This window comes from Coregonus lavaretus (genome assembly GCF_964263955.1).
Source record: "Coregonus lavaretus genome assembly, chromosome: 40".
Taxonomy (NCBI): domain Eukaryota; kingdom Metazoa; phylum Chordata; class Actinopteri; order Salmoniformes; family Salmonidae; genus Coregonus; species Coregonus lavaretus.
Window position 1 is genome coordinate 6,622,108 of NC_140027.1, and position 21,641 is coordinate 6,643,748.

The 21,641-nt window shown below is 42.2% G+C and overlaps 1 protein-coding gene across 2 annotated transcripts in view; it reads right to left on the bottom strand.

Moving 5' to 3' along the window:
* Positions 1-396: 396 nt before the first annotated feature.
* The window catches only part of LOC311113673 (peroxisomal acyl-coenzyme A oxidase 1-like), a 32,073-nt gene continuing 10,828 nt past the window's right edge, over positions 397-21,641 (bottom strand). The window contains exons 3-14 of one of the 2 annotated variants that reach the window (XM_084156956.1): positions 15,584-15,744; positions 13,602-13,709; positions 11,595-11,714; positions 11,372-11,487; positions 9,634-9,803; positions 8,973-9,135; positions 6,366-6,556; positions 3,615-3,791; positions 3,234-3,339; positions 2,863-3,006; positions 2,280-2,486; positions 397-1,946 (exon numbers count right to left, since the gene is read on the bottom strand). In XM_084156956.1, coding sequence (XP_084013082.1) covers positions 1,896-1,946; positions 2,280-2,486; positions 2,863-3,006; positions 3,234-3,339; positions 3,615-3,791; positions 6,366-6,556; positions 8,973-9,135; positions 9,634-9,803; positions 11,372-11,487; positions 11,595-11,714; positions 13,602-13,709; positions 15,584-15,744 — 1,714 coding nt within the window. In that variant the 3' untranslated portion in view covers positions 397-1,895. Of the gene's footprint in view, positions 1,947-2,279; positions 2,487-2,862; positions 3,007-3,233; positions 3,340-3,614; positions 3,792-6,365; positions 6,557-8,972; positions 9,136-9,633; positions 9,804-11,371; positions 11,488-11,594; positions 11,715-13,601; positions 13,710-15,583; positions 15,745-18,998; positions 19,160-21,641 lie in introns of both variants that reach the window. The other variant, XM_084156957.1, reaches the window with a different exon arrangement.

Consider the following 21,641-nt stretch of genomic DNA (forward strand, 5'->3'; position numbering starts at 1 on the left):
TATATGGAAAGGAGAAGTGAGAGCACTTAATTTGACATTTCCACCCACGCATGAGTTAAAACTATTCCAGAAGAAGAATATCATCAAGAGAAACAATATCCAAAGGTTTTAAATAGAATGCATTGATTTATTGTAAAAGTACAGATTAATTTTCTGAATCAGATTCATTGCAGTGTTATAATCTAATGTGCTAATATAATCAGTCTCTTCATAATCTTATGAATGATTACACTCAATCATTTATCCTCCATCCATTTGTATAATTGGTTCTCCTAAATCTATATGCCACTGAAATAAAATGTAAAAATGTAATGAAAAAAACATGGCTCTGATTTCATAGCACCATCTAGTGGTTGCTTCTGGCAGTCTATGAAACAGTTGAAGGAAACCATGAAAATCGTTTGATAGTTTTTAATATTTCCAGTTTTTTACTAAGATCATTAAGCATGACAAATGATTCACTTTCAGTTAAAATTCAATAAACAAAATCTGTTTAAAAACAACATTCAGTCTGAATGGATTTCTAATACTATCACAAAAATTAGTTAAACAAAAATTCGGTAAGTACATTGAAATAATAATCATACATCCTTAAATTGCTACGAAAATCCACAAAATAAATGTATAAAGCATATTCTTCAATCAAAAATATACGCATCAACCAAGTGTGATAATGGAGCTAACATGTTAGTATTAAAGTAAAACAAATTCTGCAGGCACATAATTCTCCCACAAACAGTAATTACTGTTTCGTTCCATTTGAAACTATCAATCATGTATCAATCTGCAACATACTGTAAAAGCCAACAGCAGTACAATCAACAGTTAGTAATCAAGTATAAAAATACTTATTTCATTGTGTTGAAGAATGTACTTGTTCCAAATGCCACATCAGGGTTATTTTCAATAGGCACCAAACGGAAGAAAACTGACTGAAACAGAGGGGGAACTACCCGGACTTGTCCAATAAGAACCGCTTGTTTTCTTTCCTTTGCGAGACGTTTTACCACGGTGTGCCCTAATGAATACGACCTTGTTCATCAAGCTAGTTTGATTTTCATGTAATTTCTTGGTAATTAAGCCCCACGTGGTAGAAAAGATCCTCATGCATATATACTAGTAGTTTGTATTAAGTGCAAGAATTGAAAGGCCCCTTTCCTCAAATCACTAGTTTCAGAATCACACTCTGGTATAGCTTACTCATCAACTCATTATTCACTAATCACATTCACTACCCCACAACCAAACTCTCTCACATCTAGACAGACAGACATGCACACCTTGGTTCATTGCAAACCACAACTGACCCGCACTACTACAGACACCCATCCACAGTACATTAGCGTCAAATACTGTGACATGCATGATCAGAAATCATCCAGATTAAAATGGGATTTAACATATCTCAACAAATCGAGAGATTTGCAATGTACATGATCCAAAGAGCTTGATTAGATCACAAGGATCAGTCATCAAAACCCCTTCATCTTTAGGCCACCTCGCATGCTAACTACAGTAGTTTTGCTTCCTCTCCTTCTTATGTTTTCTCAGACCTTCGATTCTTGGATTCAATCCATTAACTAGGCATGGGGTATATAAAACTCAAACTAAATACCTATGAGTCTAGTTAGCTAGTTGAATAAGTCCAGTAGAATGATTGATTCATTAGCAGCACATCAGTAGAGGTGGGGTAAGGAGGCTGATCTCCAATGTTCACCACCTGTGGTTGATTAAACACAGAAGGGGCAGGTGGAATGAGCCCTTCCGATTGGTGGATAGGCGGCCTTGATGGGGTCCCACAGCTGGATTAGTGTTAGTGTGCTTCCTGTCCCCTGTAGTGGAGGGGTCAGGTGAGAATCAGGGGTCAAAGGTGAAGGCTCAGGGGTCATCTCATCTCACAGCTTGGCCTGCAGGGGTTTCAGGTACTTGTGGTAGGATTCGTGGACCTAGAGGAGAGAGAGGAGAGGGAAGGAGGGTCAGTTTGAATACTCTGCAGGTAGTCTCTTCCACCCACCGGCTCCCTCTCTCTTTGTCGGTAGCAATTAGCCTGGGGACAAGGTTACTCTGCAGAAGACTTACTACTACAGCAAATCATTCATTAGATAGCCATCTTTATGTAGGCAAACTACGCAATGAACAAAGAGACAATTTGGCATTTCATAATCTGAAACAGATGCTTGTAAATGGTTCTCAAATGGCCTATTCATGTTCTTAATAATGAAAAAAAAAAAATCTTAATCTCAGACTCTTTTTTTAAGGCCCTCTCCATTAATTCTGACCTCTGTCTTGTTGAGAGGCGAGCGGCGGGCCCACTCGAACATGTGCTCATAGACGTTGCCGTCGTAGCGTCCCAGGACGGAGTTGAGCATTTCGTCGCGGTAGTCGAAGGCGTCCACCAGGGCCACTGCATTGGGCCTCAGCTGGGCCAGAAGCTCCTTCAGACGCTGGGACACCTGGGAGAGCTGGGGCCCACTCAGGAGACCAGTCTAGAGTAAGGAAGGAATTATTGTCAGGTCGTTATTGTTAAAGAGAATGTGTTCTCAATAAATAGGCAATAATAGGTTAAAATGTCATGACAAACGAGGTAAAGCCTTTATATGTAGGATCAAATCAAACAAATCGGAAAGTTAAGAGTAAGAAGATAATCTTCCTTTTATAAGTGATACAAGTACGAGAGTGTAAAACCATGTCTTGCTTTAAACATCATACATGACGTTATAAAAATGAATATAGACTTAATATGGGACCCATTTATGGTCGCATTGAAATTCACATATTAACATAGTACTAGAGTATGTATGTAGTCCCTTTTTCCCCCCTGGGAGATAGTGTGGGTTTGACAGTTGCCATGGTGGTGGTTACCTGGAGGAAGTCTCCGCTGTGCTGTTGGATGCCCTGGAGGGCGTAGAGCAGGGCCAGGGTGCCGAGGACAGAGTGCACTCCCGTGTCTCCTATCTCCCCCAGCTTAGCTGCAAACAGCTTCACCACCACATAGTGACAGTGGGCCTGGAGATGGAGAGGGGAGGGGGAGAAGTGATAGATGAGAGTTAAATGAGGACGATAGGAGGAATGAGATAGGAAAAGGAAATTGAAAGAGGGAGGAAAGGAGTAGGATTTAGTTTTTAGCATTTCACATCAACAATGTTTTTTTGTTTTTTTTACCTTACTGTGTGTGGGTGGCTCCCTCCCAAAAAACAACACATTCCATATCCCAGGTTGGTAAGGTGACTTACATCGGAGGCTCTGACCAGGTCTATAGCGCTGTTGTTCCAGGCATCCTCCTGACTGATCCTCTTCTGTAGCTCCTGCTGAATACTCTTAGCTGCCAACTCAACCAGCCTAAAGACACACAGAGGCATTGACATAGGACACCGTTTAACAGAAACTGATGCATGACTGTCCATAGAGTACAAGTACATTTAGCTGTGTGCTGGTTTGCTGGACTGGTGGAACGTTTTAGCGCAACCCATTGCATTGCCTGGCACCAACTAATACATTGCTCTGATTGAAAGTCTCTGCCTTATAATGTACAGGCCTTTGATATTTAGTGAAGACCAAATATCTAAATGCGATCTATTACTATTACATTTTGGTGAGTTTGTAGGCCCACTTACTTGGCAGCTCGTAGTTTGTAAGCCTCCACAAGGCTGGCCAGGTCATTGATGTTGACTACAGTGGGTCCGGAGGACACAGTCTGGGGCTGCAGCCTACATTCTGACTCGTTCAGGTAGGACACGATGCCACTCAGCTGGTGGCCTGCCGACGCCTGCCGGTAGCTCTTTATCAAGAACCTGGGGAGAGGGGGATGCAAACAAGTGAGGAAGACAGTGGATAGGGTCAAAGGTCACACACAGACAAGAACGCACACAAAGTAGAGCTGGGCGATAGGGCCAACATATCATATCACAATAGCTTTCTCATTTTTGACGGTAATTGACGGTATTTTGTGTTTTGGAATAATAAAAAGTTCTAAATATAATTCATGAGTAATGCATGACCCTAGGGTGGCAACAAATACATTCTACCTGGTTTAAATGGGGCTTTCTGTCTTTGATTGTTTTATATAAACTCAAACCCAAAATAATTTTCAGCCTTTTCATCAATTTCCTTCACTCATTTGTTATCATTTTCACACTGAAAAATATTAGTTTTGTCTTTGTATGCCTCTATTGTGAAAAAGTAACTTTTCCTTAATGAAAATAATTATTCTCTGACCATGTATTTTCAAATGGATTCCATGGCAGTTCTTACTTTAGCCACAAGGGGCATTGTGTCAATTTCTAAGGCGCTTTTGGCACCATCACTGCCTCACAGGCACTAGCCTATTCATGGCACACAATTACATGTGCGCACCCAAAGCTCTTCCTAGAAAATGATCAGTTCTCAACTGTAAGCATGCTCTTTCTGGCGGTAAGAACGGATGATTGCAATCATTTTCCAAGTTAAATCACTCAGTTATTACATTTATATTACATTTAACCAAACATTGAAATACCATTATGTAAGGTACAAATCCAAACCAGTCCGTGCATCATTACAGGTGTATAGTCAAATGCGGTTGAACACCCAGCTCTAGCGCTAAGGAAACAAAAACTCATACACACCTATTCATTTGGTCCTAGTCTCACTCACTCCCATTCAATTACTTTCCATTGTACACCTCACACTTGGCAGTGCTTAACTGAACACACTCCCAAAAACCTGTAGACAGTTAGATCGATGCTTTGTTGATCATTACTACCTTTGATGTGCAGGGCACAATATCACACAATAGCTTTTTAATACTAGACCTACACTACCAGTCAAAAGCTAGGACACACCTACTCATTCAAGGGTTTTTCTTTATTTTTACTATTTTTTACATTGTAGAATAATAGTGAAGACATCAAAACTGTGAAATAACACATATGGAATCATGTAGTAACCAAAAGTGTTAAACAAATCAAAATATATTTTATATTTGAGATTCTTCAAATAGCCACCCTTTGCCTTGATGGCAGCTTTGCACACTCTTGGCATTCTCTCAACCAGCTTCATGAGGTAGTCACCTGGAATGCATCAGTTGTGTTGTGACAAGGTAGGGGGGTATACAGAAGATAGCCCTGTTTGGTAAAAGACCAAGTCCATATTATGGCAAGAACAGCTTAAATAAGCAAAGAGAAACGACAGTCCATCAAGGTCAGTGAATACGGAACATTTCAAGAACTTTGAACGTTTCTTCAAGTGCAGTCGCAAAAACCATCAAGCGCTATGATGAAACCACCACAGGAATGGAAGACCCAGAGTTACCTCTGCTGCAGAGGATAAGTTCATTAGAGTTACCAGCCTCAGAAATTGCAGCTCAAATAAATGCTTCACAGAGTTCAAGTCACAGACACATCTCAACATCAACTGTTCTGAGGGGATTGTGTGAATCAGGCCTTCATGGTCGAATTGCTGCAAAGAAACCACTACTAAAGGACACCAATAAGAAGAAGAGACTTGCTTGGGCCAAGAAACACGAGCAATGGAAATGTGTCCTTTGGTCTGGAGTCCAAATTGGAGATTTTTGGTTCCAACCGCTGTGTCTTTGTAAGACGTGGTGTGGGTGAACAGATTATCTCAGCATGTGTATTTCCCACCGTAAAGCATGGAGGTGTTATGGTGTGGGTGTGCTTTGCTGGTGACACTGTCTGTGATGTATTTAGAATTCAAGACACACTTAACCAGCATGGCTACCACAGCATTCTGCAGCGATACGCCATCCCATCTGGTTTGGGCTTCGTGGGACTATAATTAGTTTTTCAACAGCACAATGACCCAACACACCTCCAGGCTGTGTAAGGGCTATTATACCAAGAAGGAGAGTGATGGAGTGCTGCATCAGATGACCTGGCCTCCACAATCCAATTAAGATGGTTTGGGATGAGTCAGACGGTAGAGTGAAGGAAAAGCAGACAACAAGTGCTCAGCATATGTGGGAACTCCTTCAAGACTGTTGGAAAAGCATTCCAGGTGAAGCTGGTTTAGAGAATGCCAAGAGTGTGCAAAGCTGTCATCAAGGCAAAGGGTGGCTATTTGAAGAATCTCAAATGTAAATTTTATTCTACAATGTAGAAAATAGTAAAAATAAAGAAAAATCCTGGAATGAGTAGGTGTGTCCAAACTTTTGACTGGTACTGTATTTGCCCTGATTTGCAAGTATTGGAATACATTGTAATGTGTGTTTGTGTGAGCTGTATAATGTGACTAATTGATGTTTTTGATTCAGCGAGGAAAGAATGTGTCATTTCAGGGTGTGTGTCTATGTGTGTGTGTCACATCTGTGTCTTATATTTGTGTGTGTGTGTGTGTGTGTGTGTGTGTGTGTGTGTGTGTGTACCTACCTGGCGGTCTGCAGCATCATGACGGTGTTCTCTCCCTCGTAGGTGCACGTGGCCACAAAGTTAACATAGATGTCTGGGAGGGCGCTGCAGCGGGAGTAGCCGTGCCCGCCACACGCCATGCGACACACCTCGATGCCCGCGCTGGCCGTCCATGTAGTGAAGGCCTTCAGGCCCGCGGACAGGGCATGGAGCTGGGCACAGGTCAGAGGATGGCACAGGGTTATACAGTTATATTGACACAGGATGGTAGAGGATGGGCACAGGGTACAGTTATATTGGTAGAGGATGGGCACAGGGTACAGTTATATTGACACAGGATGGTAGAGGATGGGCACAGGGTACAGTTATATTGACACAGGATGGTAGAGGATGGGCACAGGGTACAGTTATATTGGTAGAGGATGGGCACAGGGTACAGTTATATTGACACAGGATGGTAGAGGATGGGCACAGGATACAGTTATATTGACACAGGATGGTAGAGGATGGGCACAGGGTACAGTTATATTGACACAGGATGGTAGAGGATGGGCACAGGGTACAGTTATATTGACACAGAATGGTAGAGGATGGGCACAGGGTACAGTTATATTGACACAGGATGGTAGAGGATGGGCACAGGGTACAGTTATATTGACACAGGATGGTAGAGGATGGCACAGGGTACAGTTATATTGACACAGGATGGTAGAGGATGGGCACAGGGTACAGTTATATTGACACAGGATGGTAGAGGATGGGCACAGGGTACAGTTATATTGACACAGGATGGTAGAGGATGGGCACAGGATACAGTTATATTGGCACAGGATGGTAGAGGATGGGCACAGGATACAGTTATATTGGCACAGGATGGTAGAGGATGGGCACAGGGTACAGTTATATTGACACAGAATGGTAGAGGATGGGCACAGGGTACAGTTATATTGGTAGAGGATGGGCACAGGGTACAGTTATATTGGTAGAGGATGGGCACAGGATACAGTTATATTGACACAGGATGGTAGAGGATGGGCACAGGATACAGTTATATTGGCACAGGATGGTAGAGGATGGGCACAGGGTACAGTTATATTGGTAGAGGATGGGCACAGGATACAGTTATATTGGCACAGGATGGTAGATGATGGGCACAGGATACAGTTATATTGACATAGAATGGTAGAGGATGGGCACAGGGTACAGTTATATTGGCACAGAATAGTAGAGGATGGGCACAGGGTACAGTTATATTGACACAGGATGGTAGAGGATGGGCACAGGGTACAGTTATATTGACACAGGATGGTAGAGGATGGGCACAGGGTACAGTTATATTGACACAGGATTGTAGAGGATGGGCACAGGGTACAGTTATATTGACACAGGATGGTAGAGGATGGGCACAGGGTACAGTTATATTGACACAGAATGGTAGAGGATGGGCACAGGGTACAGTTATATTGACACAGGATGGTAGAGGATGGGTACAGGGTACAGTTATATTGACACAGGATGGTAGAGGATGGGCACAGGGTACAGTTATATTGGTAGAGGATGGGCACAGGGTACAGTTATATTGACACAGAATGGTAGAGGATGGGCACAGGGTACAGTTATATTGACACAGAATGGTAGAGGATGGGCACAGGGTAAGTTTAAGCAAGAGATATCTGTTTTGTTGCATTGGATGTGTCTCAATCCACCACATCCGCTAGTGTCGCACTTCCGCATCTGCGGTGAAAGGTGACAGAGCTAGAGCGGTGTTTGTTAGACCATGAGACATCCAGAAAATCGGTATTCTCACGAAAACTTCTGTAGCGTCCGAACCACTCTATCTATGGAAAGGGGAGACTCTCACGAACACGTTCTCTGTTTTGCTCTACAACCCCCACAAGTGTCAGGAGACACGTCTTAAGTCGGTACCGTCGATGTGTGAACTGTCCGAACCGTTTGGGCTACAAACTCATCTTAAGGTAACCGGTAACGGTTTTAATAAACAAATGGAAGTATGAAGGTAGTTTTATGCCTACCCCAAACATATGTGTAAAAAAAAAAGATTTAGGACAGACACTTCAAAACCTTGTTTCTTATGATAAGTTTTGACTTTCCTTTTTGCTATTTATGAATGTTATTCAATGTGTTTCTATGGGCTTCAGTAGTAAAGGCCAAATTCAATATTTTATCAAATAAATTGTTTAAAATTCCAAATAAAATAGCTAAATGATCCATAGGATGACCATCTTTTAAACAATTCCATGTCAGCTTAGCACCTCCCTCCTCCCCCAATGTCTTAGACTAAAGAATTAACACAGACGAAGCCTGTTGTCAAAACACCTCCATTAGACTTCTGCCGCTTAAATTGGATGAAACATTTCAAGACTATTTTCAGTGAGTGCAGTGTTTTCCCCTTTTTCCTGGTCAGGTCAGGTCACGTGGTTAGAAAAAAACTATTTTGTCATGTACCATGTACTATATCAAGAGGAGGTATTTACTTAGCCTGGGTACCAGTCTGTTTAGCTATCATTCCACTCCTTGTCACTCCTTGTTTAGCATGACACGGACTACAAGGCGTGGAAAGTTAGCAAAACAGGTTCTGGATCTCAGGCTAGTATTTACTGTATGTACCTCTGGTAGTTCACTGAAGTCTCCCTGGCTGATGTCTCCAGTGATGCGGTGGTAGACCTGGTTCATGTAATGACCCACAAACTTGTAGGCATAGGCTGTTGCCAGCAGGGGGAACAGCTTGTACTGCTGGGTCTGGTAGTCCATGATCTGGGGCTCCGGCTCTCTGGAGGAACCACACAATAAGAATATAGACTTAGATATAAGGTTAATGGTTCGCTTGCTATCATGTGTTAGTCTTTGAAGAACATTTAGATAAGATATTATATGAGTAACGCTTCCTAATATCTACCCAAACTCTATATAACGTCTTTCTACATCAGCTCTCACACAATTAGAATATGAGTATAGATTTAGTTAATGGTAAAGGTTATAGTACTTTGCTTCCTATTCTTGTTTGTGTCGGAGTGTGTTACTTGTGTATGGATGTGTGTAAGTATACATAAGAGTATTTTTGTATTCGTTTGACTATTTATGTATGTTTTAGTAAATGTGTATATCCAGGCTCATGTTCATTAGGCACCAAACGGATGAAAACTCACCTAAACATAAACACAGGAAAGTAGTATCTGTACAATAAGAATCACTCATTTTCGTCTCAAAACCTTTTGCTACAGTGTGACCTAATGGACACCACCCTGGTGTGTCCAGAGCTACGACTGACCCTGGGCGTATCTCAGACTGGTGCCGTACGGAGCTGTAGCGGATGGCAATGGTGCAGGACTTGGCGAGGGCGTGGGCCGCTTCCCCTACGATCATGGACCTGATGAACACCATTGTGCCGTAGGTCAGCTTGGCACTGGGAGGCTTCACGTACGTACCGTCTGCCTCCACCTGGTGGGGAGAATACATACTGTCTGTGGCAGTGGAGGCTCCTCAGAGAAGGAAGGGGAGGACCATCCTCCTCAGTGAATTTCAGAATATTTCATTTTTTTGTTGATGAAACTATAATAAATATCTTCACGTCACCAAATAATTGATGTAGGTCTACAATAGCCGCAACAGCACTATGTAGGGTAGCACCATGGTGTAGCCGGAGGACAGCTTGTTTCTGTCCTCCTCTGGGAACACTGACTTCAATACAAAGCTGAGGAGGCTCATGGTTCTACCCCCTTCAATAGACTTACACAGTAATTATGACAACTTCAGAGCTCTTGTAGCATGGACTGACATGTCCACCCAATCAAAGGATCAATTAATGAATCTAGTACTGAAAGCATAAGCTACAGCTAGTTAGCACTGCATAAAATGTGGTTAGTAGTTGACTCAAAGAAAGAGAAAGACAATAGTTGAACAGCTTTGAACAAACATTTATTTTTATTTTTTTATGAAGGTGGAGAGAGAGGGAGCTAGCTATTTGTCATTGTATTTTTTTCACTTAGCTAGCGAATGCAGCTAGCTAGTTTAGCCTACTCAAACACCCGGCACAAACAGAAACAGATTCTATATTCGCTAGCTGGCTATGGCTATCCAACACTGGAACTCTTCCAAGTCAAGTTAATTTATTGCCACTGGGGCCTGCCGGTGTAACTGTTAAACTGCTTGCTGACTGCACACTGTACTTACTGCATGATTGTAGTGGGTTTACTAAAAAGTGTTAGTTCTAGTAGCATGTAGACTAATATGCGAGAAGGAATACAATAAGCAAAGTGATCATGCTTTTTGTAAGTGGCTGCTATGAAAGTGAACTGTTTGTGTGTGATCAGGAGTGTATTCATTCCACCGATTCTGTTGAAAAATGTTTCTTAAACGGAAGCAAAAGGAACGGGGATAAACATACCTGAATTTGTCCAATAGAAACTCTTGTTTGCCACTGTTGATCTATTGATTACACCTTAGATCAGCTAGATGCAGGCAACAGTGTGCAAGGCGGTATTGAATGTGTCACTGTCACCTTGATTACAAAATTCTCTCTCGACATGTGTGCACATACGTTGTAAACTTTCATTCATAGGCTAGGTTGTAGCAACCTCATGATGGGTATGGGAAAGGTGTAGTATCATGTAGTAGCCTAACCCTATCGCTGTTACATTGAGCTGGGTGAATGGAATATGAACGACAGTCATCCAATATGCTGTAATAGAAATAAGGCTCAAAAAAGAAAATCGTCCTCCCTCATCTTAAACGGCACCGACCACCACTGGTCTGTGGTATACAGTTCTAGGACAATCAGTTAGTAAGTATACACTGTAAGGTCAAACAATCAAGTAGCTCAACTCAAAGAAGTTAAGTGTGTAATGGAAAGTATTGCGTGTCATCACATACAGACACACAGACTCCCCTCCGAATATGCATACAATATACCTTAACATCTATGCTGTGACAGCATTAGAATCTATCCTAACCAACAGAATAAAAGAACAGTGTCTCCTTGAAATGTGCTTAACTGCCCAGTCACTCACCTTTGCATATTTCATCAGCATGTTGTCGCGAGGAATTTGTACGTTCTCCAATTTCAGGTAACCATTGTCAACCTCATCAAAGCCAAACTTGGGTCCTATGTCCCCTACCACCACACCTGAGAGAGAAAGAGAGTGAGTTCACTAGACAGTAGGCTACCACAGACACTGGAAAACAGACACAAACACACTCTTTTTGACACACGCACAGCAGTGTGTACAGTACCTGGCAGTGGTATGTGGGTGTTCATACTGCGGAGAGGTACGATGAATGCGTGCAGGCCGTGACACTTCCCCTGGGTGTGGAGCTGGGCCAGAACTATGGCGTGGTTAGACGTCTTACCCACTGGAGAGAGAGGAGAAGAGAGCGAGACGGACAGGGAAAGCGAGTCCATTACACTTCTATGGATTCATAACATTAGCTACAGTGGGGAAAAAAAGTATTTAGTCAGCCACCAATTGTGCAAGTTCTCCCACTTAAAAAGATGAGAGAGGCCTGCAATTTTCATCATAGGTACACGTCAACTATGACAGACAAATTGAGAAAAAAAATCCAGAAAATCACATTGTAGGATTTTTAATGACTTTATTTGCAAATTATGGTGGAAAATAAGTATTTGGTCACCTACGAACAAGCAAGATTTCTGGCTCTCACAGACCTGTAACTTCTTCTTTAAGAGGCTCCTCTGTCCTCCACTCGTTACCTGTATTAATGGCACCTGTTTAAACTTGTTATCAGTATAAAAGACACCTGTCCACAACCTCAAACAGTCACACTCCAAACTCCACTATGGCCAAGACCAAAGAGCTGTCAAAGGACACCAGAAACAAAATTGTAGACCTGCACCAGGCTAGGATGACTGAATCTGCAATAGGTAAGCAGCTTGGTTTGAAGAAATCAACTCTGGGAGCAATTATTAGGAAATGGAAGACGTACAAGACCACTGATAATCTCCCTCGATCTGGGGCTCCACGCAAGATCTCACCCCGTGGGGTCAAAATGATCACAAGAACGGTGAGCAAAAATCCCAGAACCACACGGGGGGACCTTGTGAATGACCTGCAGAGAGCTGGGACCAAAGTAACAAAGCCTACCATCAGTAACACACTACGCTGCCAGGGACTCAAATCCTGCAGTGCCAGGCGTGTCCCCCTGCTTAAGCCAGTACATGTCCAGGCCCGTCTGAAGTTTGCTAGAGTGCATTTGGATGATCCAGAAGAGGATTGGGAGAATGTCATATGGTCAGATGAAACCAAAAAAACTTGTCGTGTTCGGAGGACAAAGAATGCTGAGTTGCTTCCAAAGAACACCATACCTACTGTGAAGCATGGGGGTGGAAACATCATGCTTTGGGGCTGTTTTTCTGCAAAGGGACCAGGACGACTGATCCGTGTAAAGGAAAGAATGAATGGGGCCATGTATCGTGAGATTTTGAGTGAAAACCTCCTTCCATCAGCAAGGGCATTGAAGATGAAACGTGGCTGGGTCTTTCAGCATGACAATGATCCCAAACACACCGCCCGGGCAACGAAGGAGTGGCTTCATAAGAAGCATTTCAAGGTCCTGGAGTGGCCTAGCCAGTCTCCAGATCTCAACCCCATAGAAAATCTTTGGAGAGAGTTGAAAGACCGTGTTGCCCAGCGACAGCCCCAAAACATCACTGCTCTAGAGGAGATCTGCATGGAGGAATGGGCCGAAATACCAGCAACAGTGTGTGGAAACCTTGTGAAGACTTACAGAAAACGTTTGACCTGTGTCATTGCCAACAAAGGGTATATAACAAAGTATTGAGAAACTTTTGTTATTGACCAAATACTTATTTTCCACCATAATTTGCAAATAAATTCATTAAAAATCCTACAATGTGATTTTCTGGAAAAATAATTCTCATTTTTTCTGTCATAGTTGACGTGTACCTAAGATGAAAATTACAGGCCTCTCTCATCTTTTTAAGTGGGAGAACTTGCACAATTGGTGGCTGACTAAATACTTTTTTTCCCCCACTGTATGTCAGTTCTCACTATTTAACTAATTCTATTGAAATAATTTGGCAGTCATTTAAGTCTCTAGTCCACACTACAATGAGAATCAGCAGTAAATGGTCTGATCTTGTTCAGCAATGTTGTGGAATGTGTTTTCTTCAGAAGCAAAGTCCACTAACTTAACTGGGGATTGGTTTGATTGTATGTGTATGGACCATGCCCTGAAGCTAAAGTGCGTGAGTGTACTCACATCCACCAGGCCACCACTTGATGGAGGTGATGGTCGGGCTGTTCATGACAAACTCCTGGGTGGCCGGGTCATACGTTGCCGTGGTTTCAAGCCCCCTGAGGTGGGTGCCTAGACAATGAGAAAGAAACCAAGGCCCCCAAACACACAACACATAAAACCAAAGAAAGAGAGTTATCACTAAGTTATGGCAGGAGTACATTGATGTTTTCAAATATTATGCAGTGCAAAACTGACACAAGACTAGCCATCGAATCTCAAATAATACTGCAACTTCAAACTTAGCTTTTTCTTACAGCAGTAAATATACTTTGTTGGGTCTAGTGGGTATCCTTTGTAGCCTACTTTGTTTATGTCATTTTTGTTTTTTAACCAGTTCCCTCATCTGAAAACAAAAAGTTATTCTATTATATAGTGGAAAAACTATTGTAGGTGTTTGACAGACCAAAACCAAATAATCAAAACCAAAGAAAATAATATATTTCTTACAATCCGCATAACTAATATGTGTACGGTTTATGGCTGTCAAAGTTAACCCCTGACATTTTTTATGCTGTTAATTTTGCTACCGTTTTAGTTATCAGGTCAAAAGATATAAGCAAATGATCCCAGTTCTAGTAGCAGCAGCTTGTGACTAGTTGATGAAGAACATGGATCAGTAGCCTAGGGTAGATCTAATAGCTGTATTATATTTTACATCAACTCAGACCTGGCTGAGCTGTTGTTAGTCTTCTGTGGAACTCATAACATTGTTGAACAGGTTCAAAATGTTATTTGTATCCATAGAGCCAGTTCTTTTTCCCCCCCTATAGTCATCCCTCCAATTAGAAATTGGAATGAAAGAAGTACTTGAGTGTGTTTGTGGGCAAGTGTTAAACTTCAAGAACAATGATAAGAGGGAGTAGGCCTACTTAAACATTGGGACCATTAATAGCCAGCTGTGTGTTACAGTGACTTTTGTGTTATGGTGAAACATTCTGATAGATTGTTTCTTTCCTTTACAATGAAAACATAGTATGCCTATAACTAACGCCACTAACTCGATTCATTATTTTAATCGGTTTGACAGATACATGTGACGAAGGACGTTGGTTGTCTATCTTTAAACTCAATGTACTTCCAAACACAGTAAGGGGGACAAAAGGGACAGAGGCGGTGGAGGGTACACGTTTTGGAAAGGAAGTCACTTAGGGTGCTTTACAAGTGATGCACGTTCACCGTGGCTGGCAACAAGACTGTGTGAGAACCAGGGGCAGAGCACATTCCAAAAGGGAAGCCGTGCGAAGCTGTACGGCCCACAACACGCACTCTCCAAGCCAGCCAGTATTAGTGGTTTTAGTTGTTAGAGTAAAAGGCCAGAGTGAAATGCCCTTTTTGTTATTTATATCATTTTTTTTTAAAGGCCCAGTGCAGTCACAAATATGATTCCTGTGTTTTATATATATTTCCACACTATGAGGTTGGAATAATACTGTGAAATTGTGAAAATTATTGATAATGCCCTTTTAGTGAGCTGTTTGAAAAGACCGCCTAAAATGTCAGCCTGTTTTGGTGGGATGGAGTTTTGGAATGCCTGGTGACATCATCAGGCGGTAAATTAGTTCCAAACCTCTCTGTCAATAACAGCTACTTTTGAGTATTCCCCTCCATACTCAGACCACTCCCAGACAGTGCTTGCTTGAGAAATGTCTCTTTGCTAAGAAGCTATTTTTGACCATTTTAATTGAAAACAATCACAGTAAGGTACTTAATTGTTACCCAGAAACAATTTGATATTGAGATAAAAACGTCTGCATTGGACCTTTAACAACACAAACGTTTTATCTGGGGAGACGTTTTTACGCAAAATTCCCTAACGAGTATGTGAGAGTTTTCTGGTGGCTCGACTCAAATATCAAAGAGGGTGGGCATGCATCTCGTCCACTCCACAGAGCATGGGGGTGACCGGAGGCTGGTGATCAGGTACGGTTTGTTCAGCATTTTACCGTGGCCCATCTCTGTCTGTGCGTAGGTGCCGATGATCTCCAGGTTCCAGGCGGGTATGAAGAATGTCTCCACCTGCTCAGGACTGGCCTGGTTCAGCAGGGTGGGCAGGAACATTCCCAGGTGGAGGTCCAGCGGCTCTGACCGCCCACGGTGCACACAGCTGGGGTAGCGGCAAGGGGGGAGGGGCAAGAGGAGGGGGTAGGGGATAGGAGGGTAGTTTGAAGGGGGAAGAGGGTAAAGGGAGGATGGGAGGGGCATGCAAAATAAGGTATAGCCAAGGAAAAAAATTACGTTTTTAGGCATAGAATAGACCATATAATAGGACATGACAATGGAGCCATGGTTGGAAAAGATGGGAGATTGGAAGTGTTAGTAAATCATATTTTGGGGGTAGAGGATGGATGAATAGAGGGAGGGATGCATAGATGGATGAAGGGATGGAGGGGAAAGTGCAATTATTAATATAAAAAATAAAAACTGAGCTAGTCATGCAAATTGACTGCGGAGAACGGATTAGAATCATCTGCATTTAGACTGGGCTTGACTCAAGAAAATATGTATTAATTTAATTATTTCATACAAAATAACCTTCTCAGGCATGATTGTTGCAACCTTTCATTTATTTGCCTGACATGTTAATCTCCAAAAGCAGTGTAACCTGTACTCTCATTTCACTGAAAACCTATTTCAAATTCCAATTTAATTGTGAGGCAAACTCTGGGCCATGTTCATTAGGGACCCAACGGAAGAAAACTGACACAAGAAGGGACTAACTGGACTTGGTCCATTAAGAAATGGCTAATTTAGTTTTCCACTGTAAAATGTTTTTTCATTGCATGCCCTAATGAACACAACCCTGAGGCAGTAAAATGTCAAATGCATGTCAACCAATAAGTCAACATTATATTCTATGCTAATGCCACCAACTAGTGCAGTGCAACTTGCAGTTTTAAAGCAGACTCTTTAGTCCAGGGCTAGGCAACCCTGTTCCTGGAGGGCCACAGGTACTGCAGGATTTTGTTCCAACTATGCACCACACCTGACCAATTGAGCTAATTGACCAGTTCAGTGATTGCCTAAATTCAACACAACTGGTCTTCCAGGTCGGTTAAATCAAAAACATGAAGTGCCTGAAAAACTACAGGATCAGGGTTGCCTACCCCTGCTTTAGGTTTATAAGGAAGGGTGAAGAAGCTGTAAGGACATTTAAGGTTAAGACAATAGGCAGTTTTCCATTGACCCAGGATTAATCGACAAAAGCAATGTCTGCAAAAAAAACATCTGTGCGATACGTGTAACGGAAACTGCAGGTAGCCTAGTGGTTAAGAGTGTTGGGCCAATAACCGAAAGGTCACTGGTTCGAATTCCCAAGCCGTCTAGGTGAAAATAAATATGCCACTGTGCCCTTGAGCAAGGCACTTTTGCTCCATAGTCGCATAATGGCTGATCCCTGGCCGTAAAAAATAATTAAAAATAATAATAATTTCCAATTCACACATATGTACACACTTTTACATGTGCAAAATAGGACAAATGTAAGTACCCACCTAATTATTACTAATAGATATAGGATACATTTTCTAAAGATAGGCAAAGTTCGACAGGGGTGGATATTTATTTTGTCGAACTTTCTTCATTGTGACAAATGACGGAACCAGTGTTCTTCGAATAAATGCTGATTGCCACATACATTTGAAGGTACACGGGCATGTGACGTCGTCACGTAACTATCAAAATAATATTTATTTGCAGGACAAGGATTATCCTGACTTTGAATTACTTACACCTTGCTTTTCTGGTTGGCTGGCAAGTTTCACCAACCAATTATTTCCGATCTACAGGAGTGGCAATACGTTGGCACATGCGAATTATTAGAATATGGCAAATATTAGTAAGTGATTGTATTCTATCCATGCTGGCTTTAGCGGGCTCCCTGAGACATGAGACAGATAGGTGGGAGGGCATAAGCGCTGTTGCCAATTAATTAAAGCGCAATTTGCCTTAATGGGTAATGGAAACACTTCGACCACTACATTTTCATTCGACATTTTAGGTTTTTCCAAAAAAGTACTTTTTAGGTGCGAGGTCATTACATCCAGATGTTTTTATAGACACAAGCTAATTAAAATAGAAACGTACCACAGCAGGCAATTGTATCTATTTTATATGCAAACTTTTTAAATATTGACACAAAAATCACTTGACAAGTTAATGGAAACCTAGCTAGTGAGTTGCTAAGAAGAAGTGAACCAGAACAGAACTCTGAAAAAGGAGGCCTTGGATCCCCACAGAAAATTCTGAACAGCCAGTCCTGGACTCTCCCTAGAGTACAACATTGTCATGGAAATGCCACGGTTACGTGATCGTGAATAATGTCCACTTCGCAGCGTCATAGAAGTGAAACATTGGCAACAAGAGACATCTGGCTTGACCAAAATTGTTTTACATCGCACAGATTGTTCTGCTTACAGATTATCAATGGGATATTCAGGGTTCCGAAAATCAACCCACATGCATGTTTTTTGGCAGGACACCATGAGTCTTCCCTATGAGTTGAGACTTCGACAGACAAGAACAATAGTTGAGGCCTATATTCATTCATCCAAGCCATTAATTCACGAACAGCCAAACAATTAGGCCTACAACCATCCAACCACCCACATAGGAATTTTAACTCACTCAAATGCACAATTCAGAATGTTAGGTCATTTGCTTAAAAAGTCAAAATTCTACAGTGTTAGGGTTAATCATTTGTAAGGAGTAGCCTGGATTCAGAGAAAATCAAGACTTAATAGCAATCAGAGTTAACTGACAAAAGCTTGGAAAGACTCATTAGGCTAATAGGCCACTACTAGCAGAAGGAGAGGAAATAAAGGGGTTTGAGGAGGAATGGAATGAAACTAAAAACTAGATGGGAGTCATTTAGGTTCTTAAGGACAGGATTGTTTTGTATTGTTTCTAAGCGCAATGTTACGGATTTTTTTTGTCCTTCTATTGTTTATTTAGCCACCTTTTCCAAGGTATTGGGCAGGTTATGAGGACTCGGAAAACAAGCAATCATGACATTTTGAATCCAGCATTTTGTTTTGGCTATTCAGTTTAGCTAATAACTATTGCGTTATGCCTACTGTTTGGGCACATTTTGTCTACACAAACAACTACAGTGATCTGTCAAACACCTACAAGGAATCACTTTCAATCAAAATGTCCACCCCATGATTTGTAAACAACATTAAAAGAAAATCCTACATCAAGGATCGACAACTGTCCATCCCTAAGCCTCCCTATGATCCTTTCCATAATTCAAACATATAACTTACTTAGCTAGCTAGTTAAAAAAATTGCACAAGCACTTTGTTGTATAAATAGTGCTATTACATTATCATTATTATAAATTATCTGTATGGAACTGACCGTGCCCCATCTCTGTCTGGCTGTAGGTGCCCAGGGCCTTGAAGGACTCTGCCAGGGGGACCCACTTCTTGAACTGCTCCTTGTTACACTGGGTGTACAGGGTGGGGAGGAACATGAGGAAGTGGGTCCCCAGAGCCTCGTGATGGTGGCCCCGAAACACGCTGAGAGAGGGGGACAGACTCACAGGTTGACGGATGGACAGACTGGACGGGACCACTCAGCAGGTTCGTGGTCATACTCTGTTTAAAAAAGGGGAGGTTCTACCTAAACTTGTCCAATAAGAATGTGCATTTTAGTTTTCCATTTCAAAGTGTTTCTTGCCTACTTAAAATAACCCAGGTTTAGGGTTGACACTAGTGTCAACATGACCTTCCCTTAAAAGCAAGGCTTTTTATTTGTTAAAGGGATTCTGCAAGATTCTGGTAATTAAGCATGGAAGTCTACAGGTACGCTAGTATACGCTACTGTACCTATAGACTTCTAGTCTTGCGCTAACGGTAGTTAGCGTTGGCTCGCAAAACTACCTCTAAATCAAATAAAATTTTATTGGCCACATGCGCCGAATACAACAGGTGCAGACATTACAGTGAAATGGTTACTTACAGCCCTTAACCAACAGTGCATTTATTTTAAATAAAAAAGTAAAATAAAACAACAAAAAAGTGTTGAGAAAAAAAGAGCAGAATTAAAATAAAACAACAGTAGGGAGGCTATATACAGGGGGGTACCGGTGCAGAGTCAATGTGCGGGGGCACCGGCTAGTTGAGGTAGTTGAAGTAATATGTACATGTGGGTAGAGTTAAAGTGACTATGCATAAATAATTAACAGAGTAGCAGCAGCGTAAAAAGATGGGGTGGGGGGCAGTGCAAATAGTCTGGGTAGCCATGATTAGCTGTTCAGAAGTCTTATGGCTTGGGGGTAGAAGCTGTTGAGAAGTCTTTTGGACCTAGACTTGGCACTCCGGTACCGCTTGCCGTGCGGTAGCAGAGAGAACAGTCTATGACTAGGGTGGCTGGAATCTGACAATTTTGAGGGCCTTCCTCTGACACCGCCTGGTATAGAGGTCCTGGATGGCAGGAAGCTTGGCTCCAGTGATGTACTGGGCCGTACGCACTACCCTCTGTAGTGCCTTGCGGTCGGAGACCGAGCAGTTGCCATACCAGGCGGTGATGCAACCAGTCAGGATGCTCTCGATGTTGCAGCTGTAGAATTTTTGGAGGATCTGCGGACCCATGCCAAATCTTTTCAGTTTCCTGAAGGGGAATAGGCTTTGTCGTGCCCTCTTCACGACTGTCTTGGTGTGTTTGGACCATGATAGTTTGTTGGTGATGTGGACACCAAGGAACTTGAAGCTCTCTAATGTCCTTCATTCTGCACACAGAGACATAAAAATGGTACGCACAAGTTTCTGACTCTGGGTAAGTAGAAAACGGTATCCCTTTAAAGACATGCTCTGGACCTTTGGCGTCTAGTAAGTATTTTTTTAAATCTCCCCTTTTGGGCTAGATGTGTCAATGTGTAGTTCATACATGCATAGAGCAACGAAATCCCTAGTTTGAAAGCAACTGTTTACATGAAGCTGTGCAGCGCCACTCTACCTACATTTTCCCCCACATGGGCCAGTCCCCTAGCAATTAGAGTTCTAGCCAATGAGCTTCAGCTCCTCACCATTTGAGTGACAGCTAGCAAGACGCACGCACACACAGTAGATTGAGCGAGAGCAATGACGTGGTGCACATACAGTACCAGTCAAAAGTTTGGACACACCTACTCATTCCAGGGTTATTCTTTATTTGTACTATTTTCTACATAGTAGAATAATAGTGAAGACATCAAAACTATGAAATAACACATCTGGAATCATGTAGTAACCCCAAAAAAAAGTGTTAAACAAATATATTTTATATTTAAGATTCTTCAAATAGCCACCCTTTGCCTTGATGACAGCTTTGCACACTCTTGGCATTCTCTCAACCAGCTTCACCTGGAATGCTTTTCCAACAGTCTTGAAGGAGTTCCCACATATGCTGAGCACTTGTAGGCTTATTTTCCTTCATGCTGCGGTCCGACTCATCCCAAACCATCTCAATTGGGTTGAGGTCGGGTGATTGTGAAGGCCAGGTCATCTGATGCAGCACTCCATCACTCTCCTTCTTGGTAAAATAGCCCTTACACAGCCTGGTGGTGTGTTGGGTCATTGTCCTGTTGAAAAACAAATGATAGTCCCACTAAGCCCAAACCAGCCATGCTGGTTAAGTGTGCCTTGAATTCTAAATACATCACAGACAGTGTCACCAGCAAAGCACACCCACACCATAACACCTCCATGCTTTACGGTGGGAAATACACATGCTGAGATCACCCATTCACCCACACCGCGTCTCACAAAGACACAGCAGTTGGAATCAAAAAACTCTAATGAACTTATCCTCTGCAGCAGAGGTAACGCTGGGTCTTCCATTCCTGTGGCGGTCCTCACGAGAGCCAGTTTCATCATAGCGCTTGATGGTTTTTGCGACTGCACTTGAAGAAACTTTAAAAGTTCTTGAAATTTTCCGGATTGACTGACCTTAATGTCTTAAAGTAATGATGGACTGTCGTTTCTCTTTGCTTATTTGAGCTGTTTTTGCCATTATATGGAC